Source organism: Gallinula chloropus (genome assembly GCF_964237585.1).
Source record: "Gallinula chloropus genome assembly, chromosome: 2".
Classification (NCBI taxonomy): domain Eukaryota; kingdom Metazoa; phylum Chordata; class Aves; order Gruiformes; family Rallidae; genus Gallinula; species Gallinula chloropus.
This window is the reverse complement of record NC_140086.1, coordinates 146,567,423-146,593,761: the sequence shown is the minus strand read 5'-3', so window position 1 is coordinate 146,593,761 and position 26,339 is coordinate 146,567,423. Positions and strand designations below refer to the sequence as shown.

At 37.9% G+C, this 26,339-nt stretch overlaps 1 protein-coding gene across 1 annotated transcript in view; it reads left to right on the top strand.

Annotated features, from left to right (window-relative positions):
- MPP7 (MAGUK p55 scaffold protein 7) overlaps window positions 1-26,339 on the top strand; it is a gene marked incomplete at its 3' end in the record, with an annotated part of 145,615 nt that overhangs the window by 89,963 nt on the left and 29,313 nt on the right. Inside the window, exons 6-11 of the mRNA XM_084279945.1 lie at window positions 12,420-12,551; window positions 20,751-20,832; window positions 21,764-21,849; window positions 23,661-23,735; window positions 24,337-24,533; window positions 25,052-25,116. Coding sequence (XP_084136071.1) covers window positions 12,420-12,551; window positions 20,751-20,832; window positions 21,764-21,849; window positions 23,661-23,735; window positions 24,337-24,533; window positions 25,052-25,116 — 637 coding nt within the window. The remainder of the gene's footprint in view (window positions 1-12,419; window positions 12,552-20,750; window positions 20,833-21,763; window positions 21,850-23,660; window positions 23,736-24,336; window positions 24,534-25,051; window positions 25,117-26,339) is intronic.

Genomic DNA, 26,339 nt, shown 5'->3' with positions numbered 1-26,339 from the left:
GCTTGTTAAAAGACAGCTTAAAAGTTTAACACGTCCAAGTTAGAAGGACAAGAAATGACCAGAACTAAATGTAGTGAAACTTCTCTTGCTCTGCTTGTGTTTCTTAAACCTGTGAGGTATGTCAGGAGGGAGGCCTGACTGATTAGTTTTATTCAGCTAAAGTTGTATAAATTCTTGGTCAGGTCAGCTGGCAGGCAGTGTTGTGTGGCTCTAGTCTGAATGGTGTTTGGACCTAAGGACAACATGTTTGGGAGATGTGAAATGCCAGCATGTACATGTTACAGTCAGGTTAGCAAAAGGGTCTTATCCGTGTGTGGGGACACAAAAGGGAAGGGAAGCGAGTGCTGGAGTTGCTCTGTCAGTCAGGGGGCAGAACCCTGGTGGCAGTGTGAGAAAGGAGAAGTAAATGTGACAGATGATCAAACTAAGCATGAAAGACTTAAAAGCTTTCAAATTCTCTTCCACTTTAATTAAAAAGCTTACTTGAATCATAGCTTTCACTTCCTTTTCTAACAAGCTGGAAAAAGCTGTGTTCTTTTTGGAACAGTGCCATAGCACACGAACATAATTGTTATTTATTCTAAAAATTATTTGAAGTTTGAAAACCTAAACCATTAACTATTGGAATCAACATTTTAGGCATTTATTTTGTTGGTGTGTCTGTAAACAGAAAAAGATATAAAAAGAATGGACAATCTGTTAGTCGCTTGAGTGATGTTATCCCAGTTACATTAACTTACAGGCTTGGGATATATTATTCAGATCTAACTAGCCCTTAACTTCATGTTTGTAACAGCCGTTACATTCTTCATCATTATGTATTGAAATGCAATTTATCATTTGAAGTTAATGCCAATTAGGGTAAAATTAGTATGTTTTCAAGTCATATAAAATATGTCCTTTGTGGCCATCAGTGCAATGGGCATAACTGTGCTAAAACTGTTCTGAAGGATGTTTATACCTTTTCTGACCTGGGGGAAATTAAGCTTTTTTTCCATGTCTGAAGTGTGCAAGGTGGAGGTTCTGCCTGTTTCAGTGGGGTTTATCTTCTGTTTACGTGTGCAGAAAGGTTTGTGAGCTGCTCATCTGAAACATAAACCAGGGGCCTAAACACGGGCACAAGGCAGGGCTGTGAATGATTTCAGTGGCTCATGGAACACGAGAATGTAAAGTATGTGGATCCCTTTGGGCACTGTACCTGTAGCTGTAGGGGGAACAAGCAGTGGACATACTTGAAGTATTTTTCTTGGCTTCTCTTTCATTACCATAGCATGAGTAGAATTTTGGAGTGAAGGGAAAACCTCTCTTGTATGACTGGGAATGTTTTCAGATTAATTTATCCATGGACAACTTCAACGTGCTGTTCAGAGAAAATACAGATTTTTTTAAAGCTATTTTCAGGTTTGTTTTTTTTTAATAGCATTCAAATTGCAAGGATGCATACACCAGAAAACTATAAATAGGATTTACTCTTGATGTTTTATTTGCAGTTCATCTGAGGTGTACTTGACTTGCAGTTTCACAAAGCACAATCAATTTGCATTTGTAAACACTTTCATCTAAAAGTACCTCCTTGGCTTTTCTCCAGGATAGAACCCTGAGTTAAACCTAAATCTGCCGATAATGAAGCCAGGGCACTTTGTTCTTCATGTAAGTGTTTTGTATGTGTGTTTAGGTTTCTTAAAAGAAGTAGTGCTTCTTTTGGCTTGAAGCATACCTTTGCCATTGTCCTGTCATCTTCTGTGTTTGTGTTTCTAGGTAAATTTGTAAATTCTAGCCTTTATTTCATAAATAACTGCAGATGCCATCGTCTCTGCCACGTGTGGTTTACTGGATTTGCATGGTGGCCTAATAGACTGTTCTGATCAGAGCACTACTTGTAGACACTTGAAGTCTCTATCAGCAGAGCCTTGTAAAGCTGCCTTACAATCACTGGTAGAAATTGACAATATAATTTACTGTGCAGGAAACAGCAGGCATTCTTCTACAAGAACGTTAATGTACAAAGTACTCAAAGACAATATCAGGCTACAATAATATAAAACAAAATCTGGTTTTGCTTTGAAAAGCTCATGAAGCATTTCTTATAACATGCAATTAAAAAAATCTTAATCTAAACTTTGTCCCCTTTCCAATGTTTCCTTTGTAATTAGACTTGCTGAGGATTTTCCATCAGGGCTTTTTCGTTCAAATACACAGTTTCTGCAAAGTCAGCATTTTCCACTGGAAATTGTTGGGATTTGCCTACAACTGTTCGGATTTTGCATCTGGAAAACCCAAATAAAAATATCAGGTCTGATATTAACATCTGAGCTACTTTGGGGCTGTTAACTGTATTTCAAGCTCTTGGAGGACCTTTTGGCCCTGTTCCTTTTGAGACCTGTCTTCCCGAATGCACCCTTATTTTCTATTTCTGCTCATGTCCAGGGAGATTGTTCTCCTCATCTTCATGAATTATTCATGCTCACACATGGTAACACAGACTACGTTACCTGTTCAGGAAGCTGAACTTACTTGATACTTGTTTTCCACCTAAGTGATATATCCAGATTATCACTGCAATAAGCAAGGACCACAGTACTGATGGTTTGGTAACACTAGTTAATGGACACAACCCATAGGTGTTCTGAGCATATCAGCACTGAAACAGGGGTAGAGGGGACAGTGCTGGGGAGACTTTTGTTGACAAGTGAATCAGATCCATTTTTCCTGCCTTCAGACTGTTTGCTACTTTTAGAAGCTATCCATTGCACGTTTTAGCTACCTTGTTAGAGGAAGAAAAGGTTTTATTCTTAACTTCTTTCAGCTTTAGACCTTGACTTACTGTTTCCATTTCCACTTGCCTGTGTAATTCAATGTTTTTTATAGAAAACATTTTTTAGTGGGAAGTGCTGGGAGAATATGTTACTGTCTTTATTTTTGGAAGCTGCATGTTACTGGAATGGAGTAAGTAAAACAAAAATGTAATTGCAAAATAGCCCTTTTAAAAACAGCAAGAAAAACCTTGATTTTTCACATCTGACGGGCAGAGAAAATCAGAAAGCAGTTGTGACACTCTTAATGTGGTAGGAGCTGACAGAGCATACATACAGCAATATGCAGTGTATCATAAATGTAGATATAACTTGATACAAAGGAGATGAAAGAGTACTGCATGAATGTATTTAGGTAGCAGCCATCATGTTACCCTGGAATGCTCTCACATCTGTCTCATGATAACTCAGTTGATGTCCAATGGAAGGCTTGTCTCTCAGTCATCTTAGACATATGGATATGAGGATGCTTGCTAGCAGCCAGCATAATAAACAAAGTGATAGGTATAATAAACCAAAGTGAAGCCTGGCAGCTTGGCAGCAGAAAAGATTTGAAAAGTAAGTCAAAGAAATTCTCTGGTTACATATACAGACCTTCCCACATGAAGGGACCAACCACAGCCCATGTAAGAATCTTGTATGCCATGCATGGAACAGTAGCGTCCACATGCAGTGTGTAGAAGCTGGCAACATTACCAAAGCTGGAAACTCAGGAAGAAAAAACCCACCATGGCTGTAATCGTATCTTGTTCGAGTTGCAATTCTGTTCAGCTAGTGAAAGTGGAGATACTCTACGATATGAAGAAAATAGCCTGGGCTTTTTAGTTGTCATCTTTTTATGCTGCTTTTCCTCCAGTTGTCCTTGTCCCTTTCACTTGCTAGCCCATATTCTGTTTGACCTCTCCATACACATTTTCCAGAGTCTCCTCTAGTTCATTGATGGAGATCTGTTCAACAGTGTTACAGTGTGATCTCATAGCCATTTTTATGCCGTGTTTCTGCTTATTCCTGGGTTCCTAGTCAGTGGCAAGACTGCTTATGGCTTATTCCCATGTATGTAACTGGTAAATCTAGATGATCCTTATGGCTCCCTTCCAACTCAGTATATTCTATGATTCTATGAGTGTGAGCTTTTTTCTTTTACCTGCTACTTTGCTGGCATCGTAAAAGCCACGTTACCATTTAAGAGTCAGGATTTATTCTATTAACAAAATATATTTTAATAATTTACAAATGTTGAGTTAAACTTTAAAAGTATTTATAGAAGATTTACTTTTATAGAAAATTTACTTATATGTAATGATGAAGATAATACTCTCTGCAGCTTCTCCATTCTCCAGAATGATACTTGGAATACAATTGATATATAGAAATTCTAGTGTTTCAATTTGGGAAAAACCCAAAGCAGGCAAAGTAATTGCCTTAAAAACTAAGCTGGTTTAATGTTTTTCTTTAGGTCTCTCTATGTAGTATGGGTACCCTGTAACTGAATTTAAGACTTCCTTATCATAAACAAATACATATTGTTATTTTCTGGAGGAATTACATATATCCAGGTTCTTTTAACCTTGTGGATCAGTAGATGTTTTTCTTTTAAGAGTTTAGACTTCATACTGTTGCTAAATAAAATCTGGGTCCTGTCTAAAAGATTCTTTTTCAGAAAGGGCAACTGCAAGCTCAGCTTTTACTTTTCTTCAGTTTATATTTTCATGATTTCTTGGGGCAGAGGGAGTGGTCTTTGGGCCACTCACAACCAAGAAAAGATGCATGCTGCTGCTGTAGACACCAAATTGTTAGGATTCTATCGCTTCTTCAGAAAAGGATTTGATTAATGATGGCCGCGATTTTGGAAGAGTGCTCCTGTCTTGGCATTTTCCACTCTGAAAACCATCTATTGGTGCTCCTGGAAGTTACTAAAATAGGGCTTAAAGCCTCAAGAACTCTTTAGCTACATCAATCATGTTGAAATGTAAAGGAGACTTTGTTCAGATTCTTCACTATTGATTTAAAATCAGAGCTTATTCTGCCATTATCCACAATGGAGGAAAAATCTAGGGCTGTCATCTGGAAGAGTATTAACACCTTTACCAGATGACACAGGCTGCATGTTTCTGTGAACAGTGAGAATAGTTTGACTTCGGAAGTGTCTCCAGGGGCTGTGAACAATGAGCCAGAGGAAGCAGGAGTCTGAAGATGCAGAAAGTTCCCTTTTCTGTTTGTTATTGCCGTCTGGCTCCCAGCTGCAGGTAAACCCATCACGTCAGACTGGTGAATCGGAAATCAAGAAACTGCATTTTCAGGAAAGGAAATTACCTTTTTGTGAAAGGAAGTTCATATAGTCATGAATAAAGTCCACCATAGTAAAAAAGGAGGAAAAAGTAATATGTACTGAATATTGATCCATGTTGCTATGCTAAGTACATTAATATATGGTAGATTTAAGCACACAAAACCACACATGTACAGTACGTGTTTTAAATATTTTTGAATCACTGCTGTGACCCAACTGCATCAAAGTCAAATTGGAAGAGAAAGGGATTTAATTGCCAGCTGGACAAGCATGAACTAGAGGACAACTCTGGTTGAAGTACAGATGGGACAATTAGAAGTAGGGAAAGTTGTTTCTCTTTTCTGCATACGTAACTGCTCTCATCTTACACAGTATATAAATTCTGGGAATTTTATACAGAATGTGTAGGAAAAATATAGCATATGAAATATGGAAAGTAAACTAACCTTGATTTTCTTTTTTTTCCCCCATGAATTCGTACACCCACTGGTTTCCTGATTACTAACTGAAAATTATGCTATGCTTTAAGAACCTTACTTCATTTTTCTTTACCATCACTGTCAAAGGTGTTTTGATTATGTTAATTGCATAATTTTTCAGTTGCATAATGTATTTTCAGTAGCAAAACTAAAACATTCATTTAGCTGGAAGTTAACTGATTTCTTTAACATTATGTATTGTACGTATTTAACTTAGGAATTTTACTCAGAACAAAAAGTATGACATTTCTGTAGGAAAGTGGTTAGATCATTTCACCTTCGGAAGGAATATTGTTATTTTACTGCCTGTAAGTCCTGACTGTAGCTCGTGTGCTCAATCACTGGCTCTACTGCCAAAAGAAAAAAAATAAAACAGGTCACTGTTATCAGTTAGATACTAACAAGTCCATGGGGCCAGATGGGATCCACACAAGGGTGCTGAGAGAGCTGTCAGATGTACTAGCCAAACCCCTTTCCATCATCTACCAGAAATCCTGGCAGACTGGGGAAGTTCCACTCGGCTGGAGGCTGGCAGATGTGACACCCATATATAAGAACGGCCAGAAGGAGGATCTGGGGAACTACAGGCCTGTCAGCCTGACCTCAGTCCCGGGGAAGATCATGGAGAGGGTCATCTTGGGAGCTATCATGCAGCACATGCGAGATGGCCAGGGGATCAGGCCCAGTCAATATGGGTTTACAAAAGGTAGATCCTGTCAAACTAACCCGATCACCTTCTGTGACAAGGTGACCTGCTTAATGGACAAGGGGAAGGCTGTGGATGTAGTCTACCTGGACTTAGTAAAGCCTTTGACACGGTTTCCCACAGCATTCTGACTGAGAAACTGGCTGCCACTGGCCTTGACAGGTGGACCCTCAACTGGGTTAAAAACTGGCTGGATGGCCGGGCCCAAAGGGTGGTGGTGAATGGAACCAAATCCAGCTGGAGGCCGGTCATGAGAGGCGTCCCCCAGGGCTCAGTCCTGGGTCCAGTCTTGTTCAACATCTTTATCAATGACCTTGATGAAGGGATTGAATGCTCCCTCAGTAAGTTTGCAGATGACACTAAGCTGGGAGGAAGTGTTGATCTGCCTGAGGCTAGTGAGGCTCTTCAGAGGGATCTGAACAGACTGGACTGATGGGCTGAAACCAATGGGATGAAGTTTAACATGGCCAAGTGTTGAAGGGAGGTTGTAGAGAGGTGCGTGATGGTCTCTTCAGCCAGATGGCAGAAAATAGAACAGGGGGAAATGGCACAAAGTTGTGCCAGGGCAGGTTTAGATTGGATATTAGAAAGAAATTTTTTACTGAAAGAGTTGTCACGGCCTGGAACAGGCTGCCCAGGGAGGTGGTTGAGTCACTATCCCTGGATACGTTTAAAAAAAGGGTTGATGAGGTACTTAGGGATATGGTTTAGCATAGGATGGGAATGGTTGGACTTGATGATCTTCAGAGGTCTCTTCCAACCTTGTGATTCTGTGATTCTGTACTTACAGAATTCCGTGAGCCCCTGATGAAAAGCTGTTCTCATTCCCAAATGCTTTATGGGAACACTGCAGCCTCTTGGAATATTTTTTCAAGCAGAAAGCCATCATCATGACAACACTGGAGAAAAAAGGACAAAAAAAAAAAATCCCATCCATCCTCTGGTTGCTTCAGCAGCACTACCAAGATTCTAGTGCCTGTAGTGTTATTGCTTGCTTCTGCTTCTAGATTATGCTTGAGCAAGGCAGGAGAATTGAGCTAACACAGTTGTTCTTACCTGTTAGTTTAGATGCCTGTTCTCATCTTGGGCCCTTTTGTTATCCTGTTAACCCTTATTGTACATCGGGTTGCACATCCTCCCTTAGATGGCAGTGGTGGTGGTGAAGAGACTGCCAGGCACAGCCCTTTTCTGCTGGCTCTTTTGACACCTATTTGCTGGAAAGTAGAATTAGTTGCAGTGAAATTAGTTAGCCCATCAATGTAAAATCTAGCTTATGTACGCAAGATAGTGGGTTTAAACACTCATTCTGTAGAAGAATAAAAGATGTTCTCTCCTCTACCTCTCTTATCTAAATTTTTATCTCTTCTTCCCCCTGTTAATTTTGTGCTAGTTACCATTTCTTAAATAGCCAGCTTGATTCTGAAACTTTACAGTTTTATCCCTTTCTTCTCTGAAGTGTTCTCAAGTCAAATTGTTTTCTGTGTATGCCTGTATGCCATCACCATTAAGCTTCAACTTTCTGCTGCTTTCATTCACCTGTTCTCTAAATTCTTGCACATGTTTAGGTGTCGTGTCTCTTATGCTTCTCCCTCCAGTTTGATTCTCTTTCCTTCACTGGGTTCAATCTCCTCCCAGGTCTTTCAGCTTTCCTGCTTTGCTGTCTGTTGCTGGATGACTTTTTAAGCAAGTTAATCGTTAATCAATCTTTCCATTCTTGGATATTTTTTACCACCAACATTTTCATCCTGTCTTTCCACAATTCTTTTTTAACCTTATTGCAAAGGAAAACCTAATATGGCTAGAGCTCTCAGAAGGATCCGCTCTGCCAGGCAAGGTCAGAGACACGTTTCTGTGGTGGCTGACTGAGTTACTTTTCTCCTTTGGTGAACCTCAGTGGAAGTTCCTGTCGCCATAGGAAAGCGAAGATGTGGGAAAATGTCTCCGTCTCACCTGATTGAGTTCAAGCTGAACTACCAGAGAAGGTGGTCTGTGCTAATGATTGACACTTTGTTCCATTTTACTGAATCAGGGCAGTGATCTCCTCGATAGGCAAGCTGCATTGGCAGTGTCACCATCTGCTGCAGCTGTTGGCTTTCATAAGAGTAGGTTTCAGTCCCAGACATTTTATGTCGGTAATCCTAATTAATTAATTTTCTAATCTTGTTTTTTCAAGTACTGTGAAGAAAGAGGATGCTTTTGTTTCTTTGCCCATTCTGTTTTGCTTCTTTTTTTAACTTGCTGTGTTCTAAAATGTTGTTCTAGACTAGTAAATGCAAAATATTTCTGAAAAGTAAAGCTTAAATTGAGTTATATAATTATTTTTTAAAATACTGATAATTTGAAAACATAAGGAGTTGTGTGCACACGTCACATGCTACATGGCGTATTTTTACTCTTACAGATATCAAAATTTCAACAGAAGCAAAAAATAATACAAAAATTGTCATTGTTTTAGAGTTGCAAAAATGAGTCAGTGTAGTTAAATGATACACATTTTTCAAAATACAGAGCTGTTTTCATTAATAACATTCTCAATTTAAATAAACATTTAAAATTTCAGAACAGTTTAAAAAAACACTTTGTTTCCAATGTCACATTTTCTTTGTGAAAGTTGATAGTGTAAAATTTCAATTTATAAACTGTGAAATGATCAGTGATAGCTTTAACATGAAAAATACAGCGCTAGTTATTAGACATTTCAGAGGTCTGATGAAAGTATTCATTTCTAGCTAGATCATGTCTAAGAATTTAGCTGAACATCAATATTTATATTTAGGTAGTGCAGGAGTTTGAATCATACCTTCTTTCAAGTTCTAAATATGGAGTATGTTTACATTAATGAATCATAAGCACAGAACTTAGAGCTGAAATAAAATCTTTTTCTCCAGAGGTGCTTAAATATACACGACCTTAATCTTGGATCATATGTGCATAGTTTTGAAGAGTCGTGTATTTGAAAACAAAAACAAAACCTTGGGGGAAAAAAAAGAAAGAAACATTAAAATGACATCTGCATTTCTTGCAGTTTCTCGTGATAGGCAAAAGTTAGTGTCATGGAGTATAAAACTGCAGTGAAGAAACCACTCGCTGCTGATCTACAAAAAGAGAATGTTGCTGCCTTTGTTTTGCTTTGTGTGTTTGCTGCATGGACTAAGTATGTGTTGTTAAGTGCACAGTGCAAAGAAGCTTCTCAAGAAATGTCCCTTTGCTCTGTGGAAATGGCCATCCTTCTGTTTGTTCAGGACACACAGGAGTTCCCTCGAGGATGGGCTGTGATCACCTTTAGTTGAATATGTTAGGTGACATCAATATAGCTTTATAAGTCTTACTTACAGATTAATGATTGCCCAATGTCTGTGCTGCTGCCTATTTCAAGAGTGACTACAGTGGACAGAAAGTAGTGTGTTAGAAGCAGTGATGGAAGACAAACAGGAAAGAAGTCTTAGTATGTTCCTGTAATAACAGAGTTTGGGTAAAAGATCTTACATTGAAAACAGTAGTACATTGCAATTTAATATGGTTTGGGGGATGAGGAGGGAAGGGGTCGATAAGTTCCAGTTGGTGTAAGTGAAGAAAAGCATTGTAAATACCAGACACTGACTGGCATTGGCTTGTGATACTTGGGCTGCATCATTCTTTTGCCTGCAGCGTCCAGGAGCCCCAGCTCTCAGTCAGAGCAGGGAAGTGTCTCATTAACCCTGGTGGCATAATTCAGTGTAGTGTTGGACAGATTCTGTTCTGCAAGTTTCAGTGTCAAGGTAGGTTCTTTTCACCGTGCTTTAAGTTGCTGCCTTTTACTCTGGAAGTGGTGCTTTAGATTATTTTCATCTGTTTTCTCTATCTGCCTGATTGTTTTTAAACTGCAATATAGAACCTCATTAAACTGAACCAGTCCATGAATGTGCCCTAGCTTTATGTGGAAAAACGTAATTGCAGAAGACTAGTTTTAGAAGTCTTAACTGCAAGTAGCCTGAAGTAAAAGCAAACACTACTTTTGTTTTAGTGTATCTTTGATATTTCACATACATCTTTAGAGGACTGTGTTTGATTGCATGGCTTTTACATATGTAATGCTTCATAATGCACATTTCCAGGAGGAACCATAATTGTTAGCCTGAGGTTTCTAGCTTCAGATCTATAGTAAAACTAATCTTTGGTGGGAGGGAGCTGGTAATTTCTGATGGTAAATCATCCAAATTCATAACTGTGTATTGGGAAGAAAACCAGATATAATTAGAGTGTGTTGAAATGTTTTTTATCAATTTGTACAATTTGCATAGAAACTAGTAAAATGATAGCCAGTTCTCATAAGGCAGGCACAATCTTTCTCTGTGTTTGTTTTGTTGAAGACCTAACTTCAGATTTAAACTTCAGAATTTCAAGATTACCATACACTCGGTGCCTTCTGTTTTGACATGATAGCTTGTAGCATTGCCTGGAAATTGCTTTCTTTTGTTAGTCTCCTCCATTCAAGAAAAACAAATCCTGGAATAATGTAATGGAAGTGTCACGCTTTTTCAAAATATTTACTTCATCCTTGAGAGCACACATTTCTGCTCATTTGTGTACTCAGCCTAGTATTACGCAAACTGGCATCAGAAACGTAACTATTTTCTGTTCCTTATTAAGGAGATTCTTCTTAATCATTATTATCGTTGTTATAATAGATTAACTATTACAGTCATCAATATAATACCTTCTGCTCTCATCCATGTCAAGAACATTTATGTGTTCTGCTTCATCCTAAGATCTCAATATTTTCCAAAGTCTTTTATTTTTTATCCTCAGGAAGGTTATCAAATTATGAATTATTTTTGCTATTCAGACTAGAAATTTATAATATTCACTCTTTGGGAAAGAACAACTCTTTTACTGAAAGAGTTGTCAGGGCCTGGAACAGGCTGTCCAGGGAGGTGGTTGAGTCACCTTCCCTGGATGTGTTCAAAAAAAGGGTAGATGAGGTACTCAGGGATATGGTTTAGCATAGGATGGGAATGGTTGGACTCGATGATCTTCAGAGGTCTCTTCCAACCTTGTGATTCTGTGAAAGAACATCAGGTCAAAATGTAAAATATTCAAGTGTCTGGGAGCAGCTACTTGTATTTTCAAAATAGAAGCAATTGAAAGCAATAGATAGAACTGTATGTATGGCTGTTGCTGTTACTGCTGCTAGAATGCATGGTTTCCACTACAAAACTAATCAGTTGTCACCAGTTTGAGGTGTTACTAATAATAAAGGTTTCAAAATAGAAAACAATTTTGAGTTCTGTATCTAGAAAAAGCTGTGAATTTTGGATCATAGCTGAGACTTTTTTAGAGCCTTAAGAGTATAAGCCTTCTAACTTCTTTTGACCTTCAAGATTTTTGAATTTCTGCAAGTTCACAGATTATTTTATTTTTAAGATTGAACCTCTTGTCAGGATGTTTTAGGGTTTTCTTTGAAAAACCTTTTGTCCAAGTTATGCATGGACTGCAGAAACAACAGACAAAGGAGGCCGAACATGACAGGAGATTGGTTGATAAGTATCTGAACTAAATTGTTTCAGCAATATATTCCTCAATCTCAAACATGACTTCCACAATAAATTAAAAAATCCTAAAATAATTTGGAGCTCGTATGAAAGGGAGTTAGTATGAAAGGGGTCAGTAACCGGGTAAGCTTCCAGGGCCCCTCTGAAGGGAATGGTTGGGCAACAACAACACAATGTCATGTGTCTTATGCTTGAATAGAAGTACTGGAAGGTGCTTATTTTCCTCATTTATTTCATAGGACTGCTTACTGTATTGAAGTGGTTTATCTAGAACAAGGAGGGTGATGTTCTTCAGGAGATTTGCATTTTCTCCTGATCTGTGTTCTTGTAATTTCAAGCTAATGTGCAAAGCACTCGATATTTTCATGGGTATGAAGACACTTCTATATCTGTAGTTTACATGTTGCATACATTACATATATAAAAACATATGCTTCATGAAGTTCCATCATCAGTTTGACATGCGTTACCATTGTATACAAGTTATATTCAGTCTACATGCATCATGCTAGTAGAGTTAGGCTGTCAATAATTCCTGCTGCTTTGTCTTTCATGAACTTTCCAGATGCCAAATAATACTCTGACTATTAATGTTTCCAGGCTTTGCTCTCTGTGCATGATACTGTTGCTCAGAAGAACTACGATCCTGTCTTGCCCCCCATGCCTGATGATATTGATGAGGAAGAAGATTCCGTTAAAATAATCAGGCTTGTCAAAAACAGGGAACCATTGGTAAGTGAGCCTGTCTTTTGCTTGGGGTGTTTGTGTTTGTGTGTGGAGTGGGGAGTGTTCAGCTTATGAATATCAATGGGCAATGTTAACTTGAAATGTGGACAGACAGACGTTACGTGTGTTTATTCATTACATCCAGTAATACACTTGTGACTTCCACTCGCAGTCATCGTTAGTGCAGCACATGTCATGAATAAGGAGAATTTGTTCCTTCGTGGTGTTTGAGCATTATATTTGGGCCAGTCTGAGCATTTAAACCAGAAAAATATTAATCTTTTATCTTGAATTCAAATCATGAACTTGTTTTAAAATGAGAGACCAAGAATGAATCCCCAAAGAAATCTTGACCTCTGTTTTGAACTGTGCCTGTTAGTATTCAGGTAAAAAAAATGTGACCTTTCAATACACTGAAAAAGAAAGCATAAAAACATACTTTAAAATACTGGAATTGAAATCTGGGCAAATTTAAGATGTCTGTTGTTGTACTTTGGATTATGAATACTAGAAAGTTAATATCTTCATGGGGATATCTGGAAAAATGAAAGGACTAAACCAGGTTGTATTACAAGAATATTAAAATGCTTTACTGATTTGGTTATTTTTATTTGCTGTAGAGTGGGAGTCATCTTGTATAAAATTTAACTATATTATTTTTCTCCTGCAAACCAGCAAGAGCCTTGTTTTATGTTGTACTGGATATTTGTTTTAATGGCTAGCAATCCTGAAGAAATATCTGGAAGCTTACTTTGAGAAAGCCGTGATTCTGTACTTGAGATGTCAGAGGGAGAGTGATGCCTCTGCTAGACATGCAGGGGTAGCTTGTCCCACAGTTGACATCTTTCTGTCATGTTACATCTGATGCATTTCTTGCATCAAAAAACAAGAAATAGGTTTTGGTATTGACTGCCTGTAGGTGCCTGTGGGCATAATTAAAAGTTTCACCATATGGAAAAATTTTTACTTTATTTTTAACTTATTAAACATCATTCCCCAAAATATTTAAATCACAACATGAAACTTTCCCTTTTTATTATAAAATAAATTATTTGACAAAGAAAACAAACTTACTTCAGAATTTAGTATCAGAAATATATCATTCTGAAAGATAAAGAAAATTGACCATATAGTATGAATTCTAATTTAGCAACTTCTTTTTAATGTTAATGGAAACAGCCTTATCACTTTTTTCCTTGAATTTGTGTCAGAAAAATCTTAAAATCTTAATTTACGTAGTTTCATGTTTCAAACATCATTTGCTACTAAGACAGTTACATGCTGTAAGTTAGTAGTATCTCAAAATGAACTTGATAAATAACAATTTTGAAAACAAAACAGAGATTTTCAAAAAATTTATGAGATAGATACACTGTATATTGGCTTTTGAGATATTTTATCCCTTTTATAGGGATAAAAAGAGTTGCCAAAGCCAAAGTTTATCCTTGGGCTGTTCCTCAAATTCCAGTCTTGCCTATTCACTAAACTCTTCCAGGTACCTGTGTGTCTGTAGTGGTTTAACCTCAACAGGCAGCTCAGCACCACACAGCCACTCACTCACTTTCCCCAGTGGGATGGGGGAGAGAATCAAAAGGGTAAAAATGAGAAAACTTGTGGGTTGAGATTAAAGAATTTAATAGGTAAAGCAAAAGCTGCAGGCAAGCAAAGTAAAACGAGGAATTCAACCACAATTTCCCTTTAGTCACCCCAGGAAGCAGGGCTCCATCATGCTTCATTGTGGTGACTTGGGAAGACAACTGGCCATAATTCCAAATGTCCCCCCTCTTCTCCTTCTTCCCTGGCTGAGCATGATACCATATGTTCTGAAATATCCCTTTAGTCAGTCAGGGTCAGCTGTCCTGTCTGTGTCCCCTCCCAATTCCTTGTGTACCCCCAGCCTACTAGCTGGTGGAGTGGGCTGAAGAGCAGAAAAAGCCTTGGCTCTGTGTAACCACTACTCAGCATCGACTAAAACATCCATGTGTTATCAACAGTGTTTTCAGCACAAATCCAAACCATAGCACCTTAAAAGCTAGTATGAAGAAAATGAATTCTATCCCACCCAAAACTAGTACAGTCTCTTAAAAGGTGCATCCAACTAATAGAACTGTTCTGCTGAGGAGGTAACAAATAAAGGTTTTTATTAGAACTTTCTCTAACTAAACAGAACACAGCCATGGCAAATATAAAAAATGTGAGAGAACTGTCTTCAGTTTGTCGGGACTGTTTAGTGCAATTACCAAGGCGAATATACCCTTACAATGGAATCTGTAAAAGACCTATTACTCAGAAAAGGCAAAGGGCTAATGGCAGCCTACAACTCCTTGAGACTGGGGAGTTCACAGGGGCATTAGAGTCAAACTCTTCTCAGCAGTGAAAGGTACTAAAATACAGAGCATTGGCCACAAGTTGCAGTCCTGGAAAGTTTAGACTGAGAATTAAAAAAAGTATTTCCTTAAGTGGGAATTATAGCATTGGAACAGGCTGGCCAGAGATGTGGAATCTCCAGCCTGTACCTAAAGGCAGGCAATGGGTGACCTGATATGGCATTAACAGTAGTCCTGCTCTGAGCCAGGAGATTGGCCTAAGTGATTTCCAAAAGCTGCCCTTCAACCAACATTTCAAAGATTGTACGTTATCTGCAGGGGAAAGGACTATTTGTGGTCTCTCCAAATCCCCAGCCTTTCTTGATGTTTTATTACTCTTGGAGAAGTTTATGGTGAGTTCTGTTCTGCATGTTACTTGTTCTCTAGGAAGACTTTGAAGAATAGTGTATAGTCTCCTCTTCCTCTTCCATAACCCTCCTCCAGTCCATTTTGACATTATTAATGTTAACATCAAACATTCTTTGTGGCAGATTGGTAGTCAGTTATTCTTATGACACCATTACTGCAACACATAACAGACCTATTGTTGGTGTCTTTGCCTTCTCCAGATCAATTCTGTTTTCTTAGGTAGAGGTGAGAAGAAACATGGATAGTTATTCAGATAAGGTATTACCAAATAAGGCATGATTGAATAAATAAAGACAGGCTTCTGTTAAGTGTATTAGATCTACTGCATCTATGCTTCCTGAAGTTGTTGAAGGGATATGCCACGATCTGTGTTTACTAAACTAATTTAAAATTTTATTTTCTGTTCATTTCCGTGTCTAGTTGCTTTAACTTCAGAGGTTGTTCTAAAGTCTTAGATGTTCTTAGTGGAGCACAGATCAAAGAGTCTCTACTTGCTCAGTTTATCTAATCACTATTCTCCAGTCATAAAGTCTGACTTCTGCTGGCATAGTTATATCAGGATCCTTACTACTGAACATGAGATTGGAGACACCATACAATATTTATTCTGAGATGGACATTGTCTGATTTCTTGACATGAAGATACTGAGCTCTCTGAACTTCCCTTTCACCTCAGATATGTTCTCATTCTCTATTTCTACATAAACAGTAGAGACTGTTTTCACCATAATAATAAGCTTTACCTCAGCTGCACACCCTGGTAGTTCTTGAATTTCTTGAACCTTTGGAAGACTTTCAATAGTATTCTCTGTGAAGAAAATTAAGCACTCTCTTAAACTTCTTTAGAATACATCTAGTGACCATTTTTATATAAAACTGCCTCACATTTCCTCTTGTACTTGTTCGTGCTTTTCTCTACGTTAAGCACCTCAGGAGTGTTCTGAGCCAGTGTTCATCACACGTTAATGAACACTGAGTTCCCAGGGGTAATCATCTCAAAAGAGAGGGAAACACATGGTTTGTGGGAGGGCCTTCTGTTTGCCAGATTTCATCAGTTCAAAAGAAAGTGGTGAACTTTCCTCCCGTTTTTTTGAAGATCCTTCAAAGATTTTTATTTTTTTTTGATAATCCTCCCACAGTTTCTTTGTTGTTGTGTTAGGGGCTTTTTTAATGCTTTATTAGAAAATGCTATTCCAGCAGCATCTTACTCAAGTGAGGTGAAGTTGTGGTAGGAGACTTTATCTGAACAAAGTAATTTACACTATCTGAACCTTACATGAAGAGATAGTCCAAAATTCTCCCAGCTGTAATAGGGCTTTTTATCAGATATCTTGGAGAGGTTTTACTTCTGCCTACCTCTCCAGGGCTCTGCCAGCCACTGCTGTTTTCTTGGTTGGCATTCCTGATATCAGAGATGTACAGGCACACTACCAGGAGTTTGGCTCCTGGCATCCCACTATTTCCAGCTCCCAAACGATATTCCAACGTGGTTAGAGTTCTCATGCAGTTGACAGAGGAAAGGATACTTATTCAAGTTAAGAGGGTTGCTTCTTCACCATGGATTCATTTCACATAAACTTAGCCATTTGCAAACTAATCTCTTTGCTGTGTCAAGAGAAGAATAGGCAGCTCCAAAGAGTGAGCCATGTCCATCTCTTTAAGATACATGTCTTAACAAAAGGATTAATTTATTCTCTAGAGCTGCCAATTTCTTGTCATTTAGCTATTGGAGGAGCCTAGACACCTAACTTGAACTAGATACCTGATTTCCATAGCTGAACTTGGGTGAGATGAATGGTGGTGATTTAAGAGTCATCTACATGTTCTGCCCGTGCAGATTCCACAGCTCTTCCTTGCCTCTTGCTCTGAGTACTTACAACTCAGTTCTTATTAGTGAATGAACCAAGTACCTCATAGGGGGGATTAATTTGGGTGTAGGGATAGCCTTAATGTGCATAGTCTACATGAGCATAGACAAATACTGATATTTGTATTTGCACCTTCAATCCCGAATTAATTAAAATAAGACTTATTGAAGTACTTATTTGCATTCAACATCTGCATGTGCTTTTGTTTAACAGAAAGGTATGCAAAAATATTACTGATGTTTCAAACTCTCTTATTAGTAATTTATTTTACAGGCTGGTCTGCCTTTCTTTAGAAATAAAGGCTTATAATGTTTATGTTCTGGAACCAGCAGATAAATGGATGAACTAATAAAGCTCACATCTGTGAAACTGTGAGTGATGTTCACCAATCACTTTTACGGCATTAAAATTGAAAAAAACCCACCACCACAACAAAAAACAACCAAAAACCCAACACGAAAAACAGTGAAAGAGCCTTGCTGAAGGAGCTTGTATTATTTTTAGTGCTTTTGCATGGTATACCTTTAAACATTTTCTCGGTCTGATCACCATATGGCTCCCAAACTCCTTATTTTTCCCTTTAAAAGTATTTTAAACTGAGCTATGCTATTACATCTGTATATGTCTCATTTAGGGTAACTTACACTTTTGGCTAACAACACTGAAAATATTTTCCAGCTCTCAAGGTCCAGTCTAACCTCCTTCCATTTTTAAAGCTCTAAATGAGGAGCTGCACTGCACATGTAACTGAAAGTACTGGAGCTGAACATCTCATAAGGAGAAATTCTTGCCAGATTATATATACTTCATAGTTTAAGCAGGGCTGGCAGCACTACAAGAGAAGCTGCTTTTTCAGAAAATCAACTCTTCAGGTTTTCAAAAAGAAATCCACGTGTGTTTGATGATTTCTTCTTAAGCTTTCTAAATTGGAGGGAAGAGAAATTTTAGGAACCCCTTTTTCTTTGTGTACAGCAAAAGGTACATGAAAGGTACAGCAAAGATATATTGACTCTCAAGCAGTGAGTGCTTTTTGTTGGCCTGCCCATTCACTTCGAGCTTGCCGTAGTGGAGTTATTAACAGAGAGATGACTTGGGTTAAATAATTTCCCTGTGACTTCAAACTTGATTTTGTGCTTTGTTTGAAAGTTCCAATTTACTTGTTATCTTTACTGGGGCGTCTTTCAAATCAGCTAATCTGTGCTAGGAAAATTCCCTTTGTGCCAAGAGTGATAATCGCATAAAGCACGAAGTGACCATTCCACTTGGACAAGAGCCTGCCCGTCGCTTCCAGATGTTGGCTGGGTCAATACTGTGGTCTCCGTCGCACACAAGGTTCTGTCTAAAGCCAAGGTGAAGAACCTGTTTTCAGGCATCAGTGTTAGGGGCTGGCATAGCTGGGAGATGACAGTGGAAAGCTGTCAGTTATTGCTTGCCTTTTGTATTCAGTGGCATTTAAAGGTGCTGACTGCTAGGTAGAAGGAATAAAAGTTTCCTATTCAATGTTTTTTCCAAAATTAATTGAGTCTCTGGTTTCTATGTGGACAATATAGTGGAAATGCCCTGTGTTTATATTTAGCTCTAGCATCCTAATCCTGCTTTTTTTCTTTTTGATGGATAAATTTGGGAGGGGTGGGGGGGAAAGATGTTTTGTACTTTTAAAGAAATGTAACCTTTCTGGTATTAATTATACACTTCAAATTAATAGCTTCAAGGTAAGAACCTAATATTGAAATACAGGCTGGAGGTGTTAATGCTTAGTTTAATATATTCCTAATGGTACTCAATTTTTTTTTCATACAGAAATGTGATTATGAGTTTTGTAAAGTGAGATTGGCCGCAGTTTAATCTTTATCTTTCTGAAACTCCCAGACTCATTTGAAACTGAGGGCATAGGAAAGAACACAAACAACTGTTTACCACTATAATTACATTATAAACAATACATAACAGTGAGCTTGGCAAATTGCAGAATTACTGCACTTACAGGTAAAATTTCATGCTAATAAATTTAAGATATAAACTAAAATGCACAAACACAGCACATCAATTTTGCCATGAAGTGCTGGTTACTTATAAAGTTTCAGCTAAGGAGACTATCATGTGGTGACTGTTTTAATTTTTTCCATATTTGCAGTAAGTGCAGCTTGCATTTAAAGAAATAGAAATTAATCTCCGATGTATGTCTTCATGTTTTGTGTTGTATTTCCATCTTAGAGGTAGAGGAAAAGGAAAACAAGTTTGTTAACAATCAGTAAAGTTGTCAGTTAGAAAATACCACCCCTGTAACCTATTTGTATTTCAGCTTTATGTTCATGAAACATTTTATAATTGAAGGAGTGATAGACATGATGTTCATATTTAATTCAAACAAATATAGAAAGGTAGCTATAAAAAATAATTTAATTATTCAAGGAAATTTTTGAAGTACTTATGTACGTTACTGCAAACACAACACTTCTCTAATGAAGGGAGATTCTAACCTGTGGTGGCAGAGTGCACGTACTGCTGCCTTGTGCTCAGAGGTGAGATAGTGCTCTTCAGTCACTAATTGCAAATAGCCAATATTTCAGAAATTTGACTTACCAGTCAGGGTCCTAAACATCTCTGTTGATTAACAGAGCTATTGCAGGTATCTAATGACATTAACATGGCAAAGTCGTCATTGGCAGGTAAAAAGCTGTTGTGCAGGAGGTGCTTTGTTCATGGTGTTATTTAAAGATACGGAGGCAAATAACTTTTGGGAGGTGATTTTTCAGTATGACTTACCTCTCTCAACCCCCCCTCATGTTTCTGTGTTTCCCCCCTGCCAGTGCAGGGCCAGCATTTCCCCCCCCACTGCATCCCGCCTGCCTGAAAGGACCGGCACCCCAGCCTGGGCAAGCTGCTCTGTGCCTCCCCTTCCTTTCCCTCCGGTCTTGTCTCTGCCTGCCGCTTCCCCATCACCCCGTGCCTCTTCTCAGCACAGTTCTAGTTACAAAGGCATTTTTCTCATCTAGACAGCCGTTTGCTGGAAATGTAACTACATGATGTCATTTTGCCTAAATGTCTTGCTCTGTGTTTGTGTAATGTATGAAAACAGTGGTGACTCATTCAGGAAATGTTCCCCTCCTCTGCGTTTCTGTCCCGCAGGTATTCCAGGTGAGCCCTGACATGCAGGGTCGTTTCTCAAATTCCTGTTTATTTATTGATAACACTGTAAAGCAAAATGATCAGTGGGTTCACAGGCAGTTCTGGGCAGAAAGTGCAGCTGTTGTGAACACAGATAAGCTTTCTGTACCCATAGTATGTAACATTGAAAAAGTTGAAAAGTAAACTTTTTGTAACATTTGTCCTTTTTTAAAAGCTGTGTACATACAAAATGCATGAGTGAATGGAAAAGAAGTCACATTTTAAGAGGATGGTAATAGAGGGATGTATTAGTCTATTCTTCTCACGAGCAAGTACCATTTCTGGCTTATTCACCTATCAATACAATGTCAACTTTTTGCAGTTCTGCAAAGCAAGTGATTTTTAATGCCTTGGAGCTATGTCTATATTTTAGTGGTGAATTGTAATTATGGTAAAATTAACCAAATATATATTTTTTTAAATTCTTCCCCAAGGGAGCTACTATTAAAAGAGATGAACATAGCGGTGCGATTGTGGTGGCCAGGATAATGCGTGGAGGAGCTGCGGATAGAAGTGGTAAGGTGTTGGTGCTTGACACTAGCCATTCAAGTTCTATATTTCAAAAAAAGGTGAAATAAAATGGCCTGGTTTTAGAAATTAAATACATCATTATCCCAAATTAAAATACTTGGCGTTTGGACAGTTTTCCAAAGTGATGTTTTAGTACTGGTGGAAGTATTCATGCTGAATTTTTTCCCCAGTTCAGTTGCAATCAGGTATCTTGTGAATTAGCAGAGACAAGGTATTTTTGAAATGTATCATGGTTTGTTTCCAGTTGGAGAGATATAGTTAGAAATGATAGGATATGTCAAGTTTCCAACCTGATGATGGAGGAACTCGGGATGGCTGCATTGTTTTATATTAGTACAGTCATTTGGACATTCAGCTGATAATTCTCAAAATACCAGCAGATCCATGACTGCCATTGTTTGGATTGGGTTGCTTGAAGTCTGCAAGAATTCACGCAAGAGTCCTGAATTGTACTCTGAAGTGCCTCTTTTCCTTGAAGGGAGAATCTAGGACAGCTGTGTTTCACAATTAGATGGGGTAATGGAGTTAATCTAGATATGCATTGTTCAATTAGGAAGCGTTTCTGCCACAAATTAGCACTCTCAGCCTAAATGATCTTTGCTGTACTCACAGCTGTGTAGCAATAAGAAAGTAGTGCGAGAAGGAAAAGAATTGGCACAGATGTTTTTCAAACATCTGCATGAAAGACAGTCTGGAAAAGTCATAGAGAAATGGTACTAATTTTCAGGAGGAAGGAAGGGAGGTGAGTAAACCAACCATCTCAGACCTATCTGTGAGGACAGTAGCTGTTGCTGTGTTTACCAGATATTCCTGCTTTTAAGTTAGAGCTTAAAGGGTATGAACAAGGGAGAAAAAAGCTTCACGTTTGTGTAAAATACATAGCTGCTGTTTAAGAACTCCTCTTTGCCTTCTGTAGGTCTTATTCATGTTGGTGATGAACTGAGGGAAGTCAATGGGATTCCTGTAGATGATAAAAAACCTGAAGAAATAATACACATTTTGGTAAATACCAAACATTTTAAAATTAATTTCAGAGAGTCAAGAAAAAGTAATTAGACTTAAGATTTCTGGTGTATTTCTTAGAAAAAAGTATATCCTACCATAATCTTTTTCTTTCAGTGCCATCATTTACAAACCTGTTTTCTTTCTCTTGAAGAATGATTTTCCACACACTACATATATATTACAGCTTACTTGTAAAAGAGTTAATGACAGCAATAGGGCTATAAATATGTTGCAAAAAGTTGCAGACCTCAGTGTATATATAAACTACAATTTTCAAGGCACACCATGATCTGTTGGATTCGAGCTGTTTAAATGTATTTGTTACTAATGCGTTAACTCCATGTGAAAATTATTTCATAATACATGTACTTGATAGAATAAACCAGTGTATTGACATGGTATTTTATTGTGATTTGCAGTATAAATATGATTATGTTTGTGTTCTTCTGAACTACACGATCACTGAAGTCAGCCTAATTACTCACTTATGGAGCAGTGTTGCAAATTAAATAATTTAGACTTTTTCAAAACTGGTATTTTTAAATTTTAATACTTTTACAGCAAAGAAACCGGTGAGGGTCGTGACAGGTCGTTATGTGCATGGTGTAGGCATTTCCATATACATAAATACCTTTCTGTCCTGCTGAATTAAGTGGCTGCCTCAGAGTTTTGGTTCAATAACCGAGATGATTCATTTCAAATGTTAGCCCGCTGATATTCATATTTGCTTTACGGTTTTGTGTTCCCTACAGAAACATATTTTCCTGCAGAAATTAATATTTAAAAATCTCTAGAAACACAATAGCACTAGAAAAGGTGTGAATAATTTCCCCATTTACCTCCTCGAGGTGCAATATAAACATCAAAAGCTAGTTAGAGCTTGTTTCAAAAGCAACAGTTATTGATTCCAGTCCTACGGCTGGTGAAATAAGAACTTGGCTGCTGCTTGTCAAACAGTGAGCTCTTGGATCGCAGACATGCCGGCAGAAGTATGTCTCGCTTGGTAGTGGACAGGCCTGTTTCCATTTTGCTTAAATCATTGGCTGTCTGTTGCACTCTGCTAGTTTTATGAAACTTGTCGGCTGCATGCAATAGTAGCAGAGGCTCCAGCTGATTAGCACTTCCTTCAATAGCAAAATGTCACTGAGGCAGTGGGAATATATTGTGGTTAATAAGTAAAATGCAGCCAGACACACTTTAAGTGGGATATAGGGAAAGATGAATGGATGAGGTGGTTGATGATGGCTAACTAGCTTTAAGATTTATAGTGGAGGGCTTTTTTTCCATTTAGTACTTGTAGTCTATTCAAATATGTTTTTCTTTTTTAGTTTCTTAAAGTTGCCAAAAGAATAAATCCCCCCAAATAGTTTTGTATGATAAATATGGCACAAGCCTGTTTGAATTTTTCTATTTTTTTAAAAATGAAATGTTAGTTGGATTTTTCCAGGGATGTCCAAACTGTGCCAGGAGTCCAGCAGTTACTTCTAATGTGCATGCATTTTAGCTGTAGCATTCGCTTTTGCTTTCAGTACAGAAGTGAGGGCTGTGAAACATGCAGGTCCCGGTTGTTAATGGTCCACCTCTTCCCACCAGTGAAGCAAATAAAACTGAACATTTCAAGTGGGTATTTTAATCTTAGCAATGCAAAATTTGGTATGGTGAAGCTATCAAACTCCATAGATCATGTTTGGGAGAGGACAGGTTTGTTAGATTTGAGTATTTTAAAATTAATTTTGTTTTTCCCTTTGAGATTCCTTTGAAATTTACAGCTTAATTCTCAGTGTATTTTCTTTTCAAATGCTCACCAGGCTCAGTCTCAAGGAGCAATTACATTTAAGATTATACCCAGTGTGAAGGAAGAAATGCCAGTGAAGGAAGGCAAGGTAGGAAAGACTATTTCAGAAGCTATTGCAGTAACTGTTATGTTGAGGATACATATTGTTTGCTTGGATGGCAGAGCCAAGAATGTGATTTCTGCCTCCAGACTCAGTTTAATGTGACAATGTCTATCGCACTGTAATCTTCAATACTCTTGTGCTGGATTTACAGGTGAGTGTAACATGGTTCTTAAGCCCTAACTCTACAGTCGTGAAGTTGACATAGGTAATCTTTGGTCTTCTGCAGTGATCTGGCTTGCTTGCAATTACTCCTTCTCTTCCATCATACACTGGGTAGAAGATACTTGATAGCACCTTGGTTCACAGTTATCTTCTGTTGCCTGTGTGGGCACACTATTCACCTGCAAAGTCCTATCCCTGGTGAATCACAGAGTCCCTGCATTGGGGTGGTAGTTCCAGAAGCAATGAATTTAACATTCCCTTATGAACTTCTAATGTTAGACATCCATAAAGATGTTTTACAGCAGTAAATGTTTCTTGCTTTACATTTAGGTCAATTGGTTTGAACAGTAAAAGCGAAAAAGGGAGATACCTTTGGATGGCATTTAATATTTGGATTCTAAAGAAAAAACACGGTATTTTTCAGATGTTTATCAGAGCCCTATTTGACTATGATCCTAATGAGGATAAAGCAATTCCTTGTAAAGAAGCTGGGCTTGCTTTCAGAAAAGGAGATATCCTTCAGATCATGAGCCAGGATGATGCAACCTGGTGGCAGGCCAAACACGAAGGTGATGCCAATCCCAGAGCAGGACTGATCCCTTCAAAGCATTTCCAGGAGAGGTGAGTACTGACAAGAGAATTTTCATTGGTTTTTTTTTTTAGTAAAAGATGACACTTATTTGCCAGCTTGTTAAGTTAGCATAGTTGTGTTTAATGCTCATAGATTACATGGATATGATAAACCTGCATTTGTAGTAAGACAGCTGAACTTGGAAACCTGTTGCTGAAATACTTTGGATTTCCTTATTGGTCTGGCTAGAATTAATAATGACAAAAACTGATAGGATCACACTGATCCAGATTGAAAGAAAAAGCATATGGAAAATAGCACATCAGTATCTGTATTCACCCTGATGTTCTATGCAGGAATAAGAGCTGCAGCAGGTTTTGGAGAGCTTAAAAAAGCTGTGGATTTAATTTTTTAGATTGTGATTAGATTGCATTGTTTTAAGATAATTTCTTGTAAAATATTCTGAATACTTATCAGTAGTCTCAAGATGTTAAGTATTTATTAATTGCGAACTTACAGTGAAAAGTGAGAAGTTTGTGTCTGTTCCCTACCACCTTCCATTTTATAGGAGATTTGCACTAAGAAGACCAGAAGTGCAGATTCAGCCACTGAAAATTTCCAACAGAAAATCATGTAAGTTAACCCAAAATAGAAATCATACCCCTGATATCTATATACCAGTTTGTTTCAGCCCTGTGACGACAGGATGCATTTCTTTTGGGCACAATAGCTTCTTGATCACATTGTACCAGTAGGAAAATAAATATAAGAGCTGAAATGAAAACCTTTAAAAGCAGTTAACAGTTTTTCTCAACCCTCTGACTTTGTTTTTGCAGCACCGAGCAAAATTAATGTTTTCATATATAATATTTTAAAGGTTGAAGAGCATTCTTCTCCTGTTGAATTAGTACAGAATTGGCTCAGCAGTTTCTATAAAAATAAGTGAAATTTATACTGGGTGAGATAAAAGGTCAGATAGTCTCCCCTTCCCTCCTCCATACACTTGGTGATTTTTGTGTGTCTTACGATGCAATGCAACTTTTTAAAAGTCAGGACATTCAGTTCTTTGACAGGCTTTCACAGAACCACTTCTTACTGGTTTTTAAACAAATTGATTCTTAATAGTCCCTGCTTTTAAATACAGTAGTTGCACAATATAAGAAAAATAAGCTCTAAGAAAGTGCATACATTGAAACAAATATTTTCTTTCCACTGGAATTTACATCAACATCTGTTTTAAGTATTATTGCATACTTTACTTGACCTGTTATTTCTTTCAGTTGTACAGACTCATAACAAAGTGAGTACAATGTAAGAAACTATCACGCTTCAGTAGGATCTAAATCTTAAATACAAACATGTTTGTGAGTTCAACTAGAAATATTCAGAAAGTGGTCTAAAATTTCCAACCATCTTTCATTCTCTAACATTAAAACAAAGGTATGGATACTATGGCAAAATGTAGATGCTGGCACACTAAGAGCCAAACTAAATGCTTTTAACGTTAAAACTTCTCACAGAGGTTTCCGTTGCAATTTTTCTAACTCTTTGCTATGGCTTTTGTGTTCTGAAGTTCCACAATTACTGTTAGTTTTCTAATCATCTGCATTTTCTATCTTTCATTCCATTTCATTGTTTGATTGCGTGCCCCAATGCTATTGTTAACTCCAAAGCCCTTGATTAGCTTTGTAATTACAATAACAGACTATATGATTGCACTGTAGCTTTTCGTAATTTGCACAGAACTTGGAAACAAAGAGGAGCTCCTCCAGCTTGTAGTAAATCTGTTGTTTTTCTAGGTTCTAGGTCGAATTGCTCTACCCCAGTTTTGGAAAAGTATCTGATCCCAGGGTATA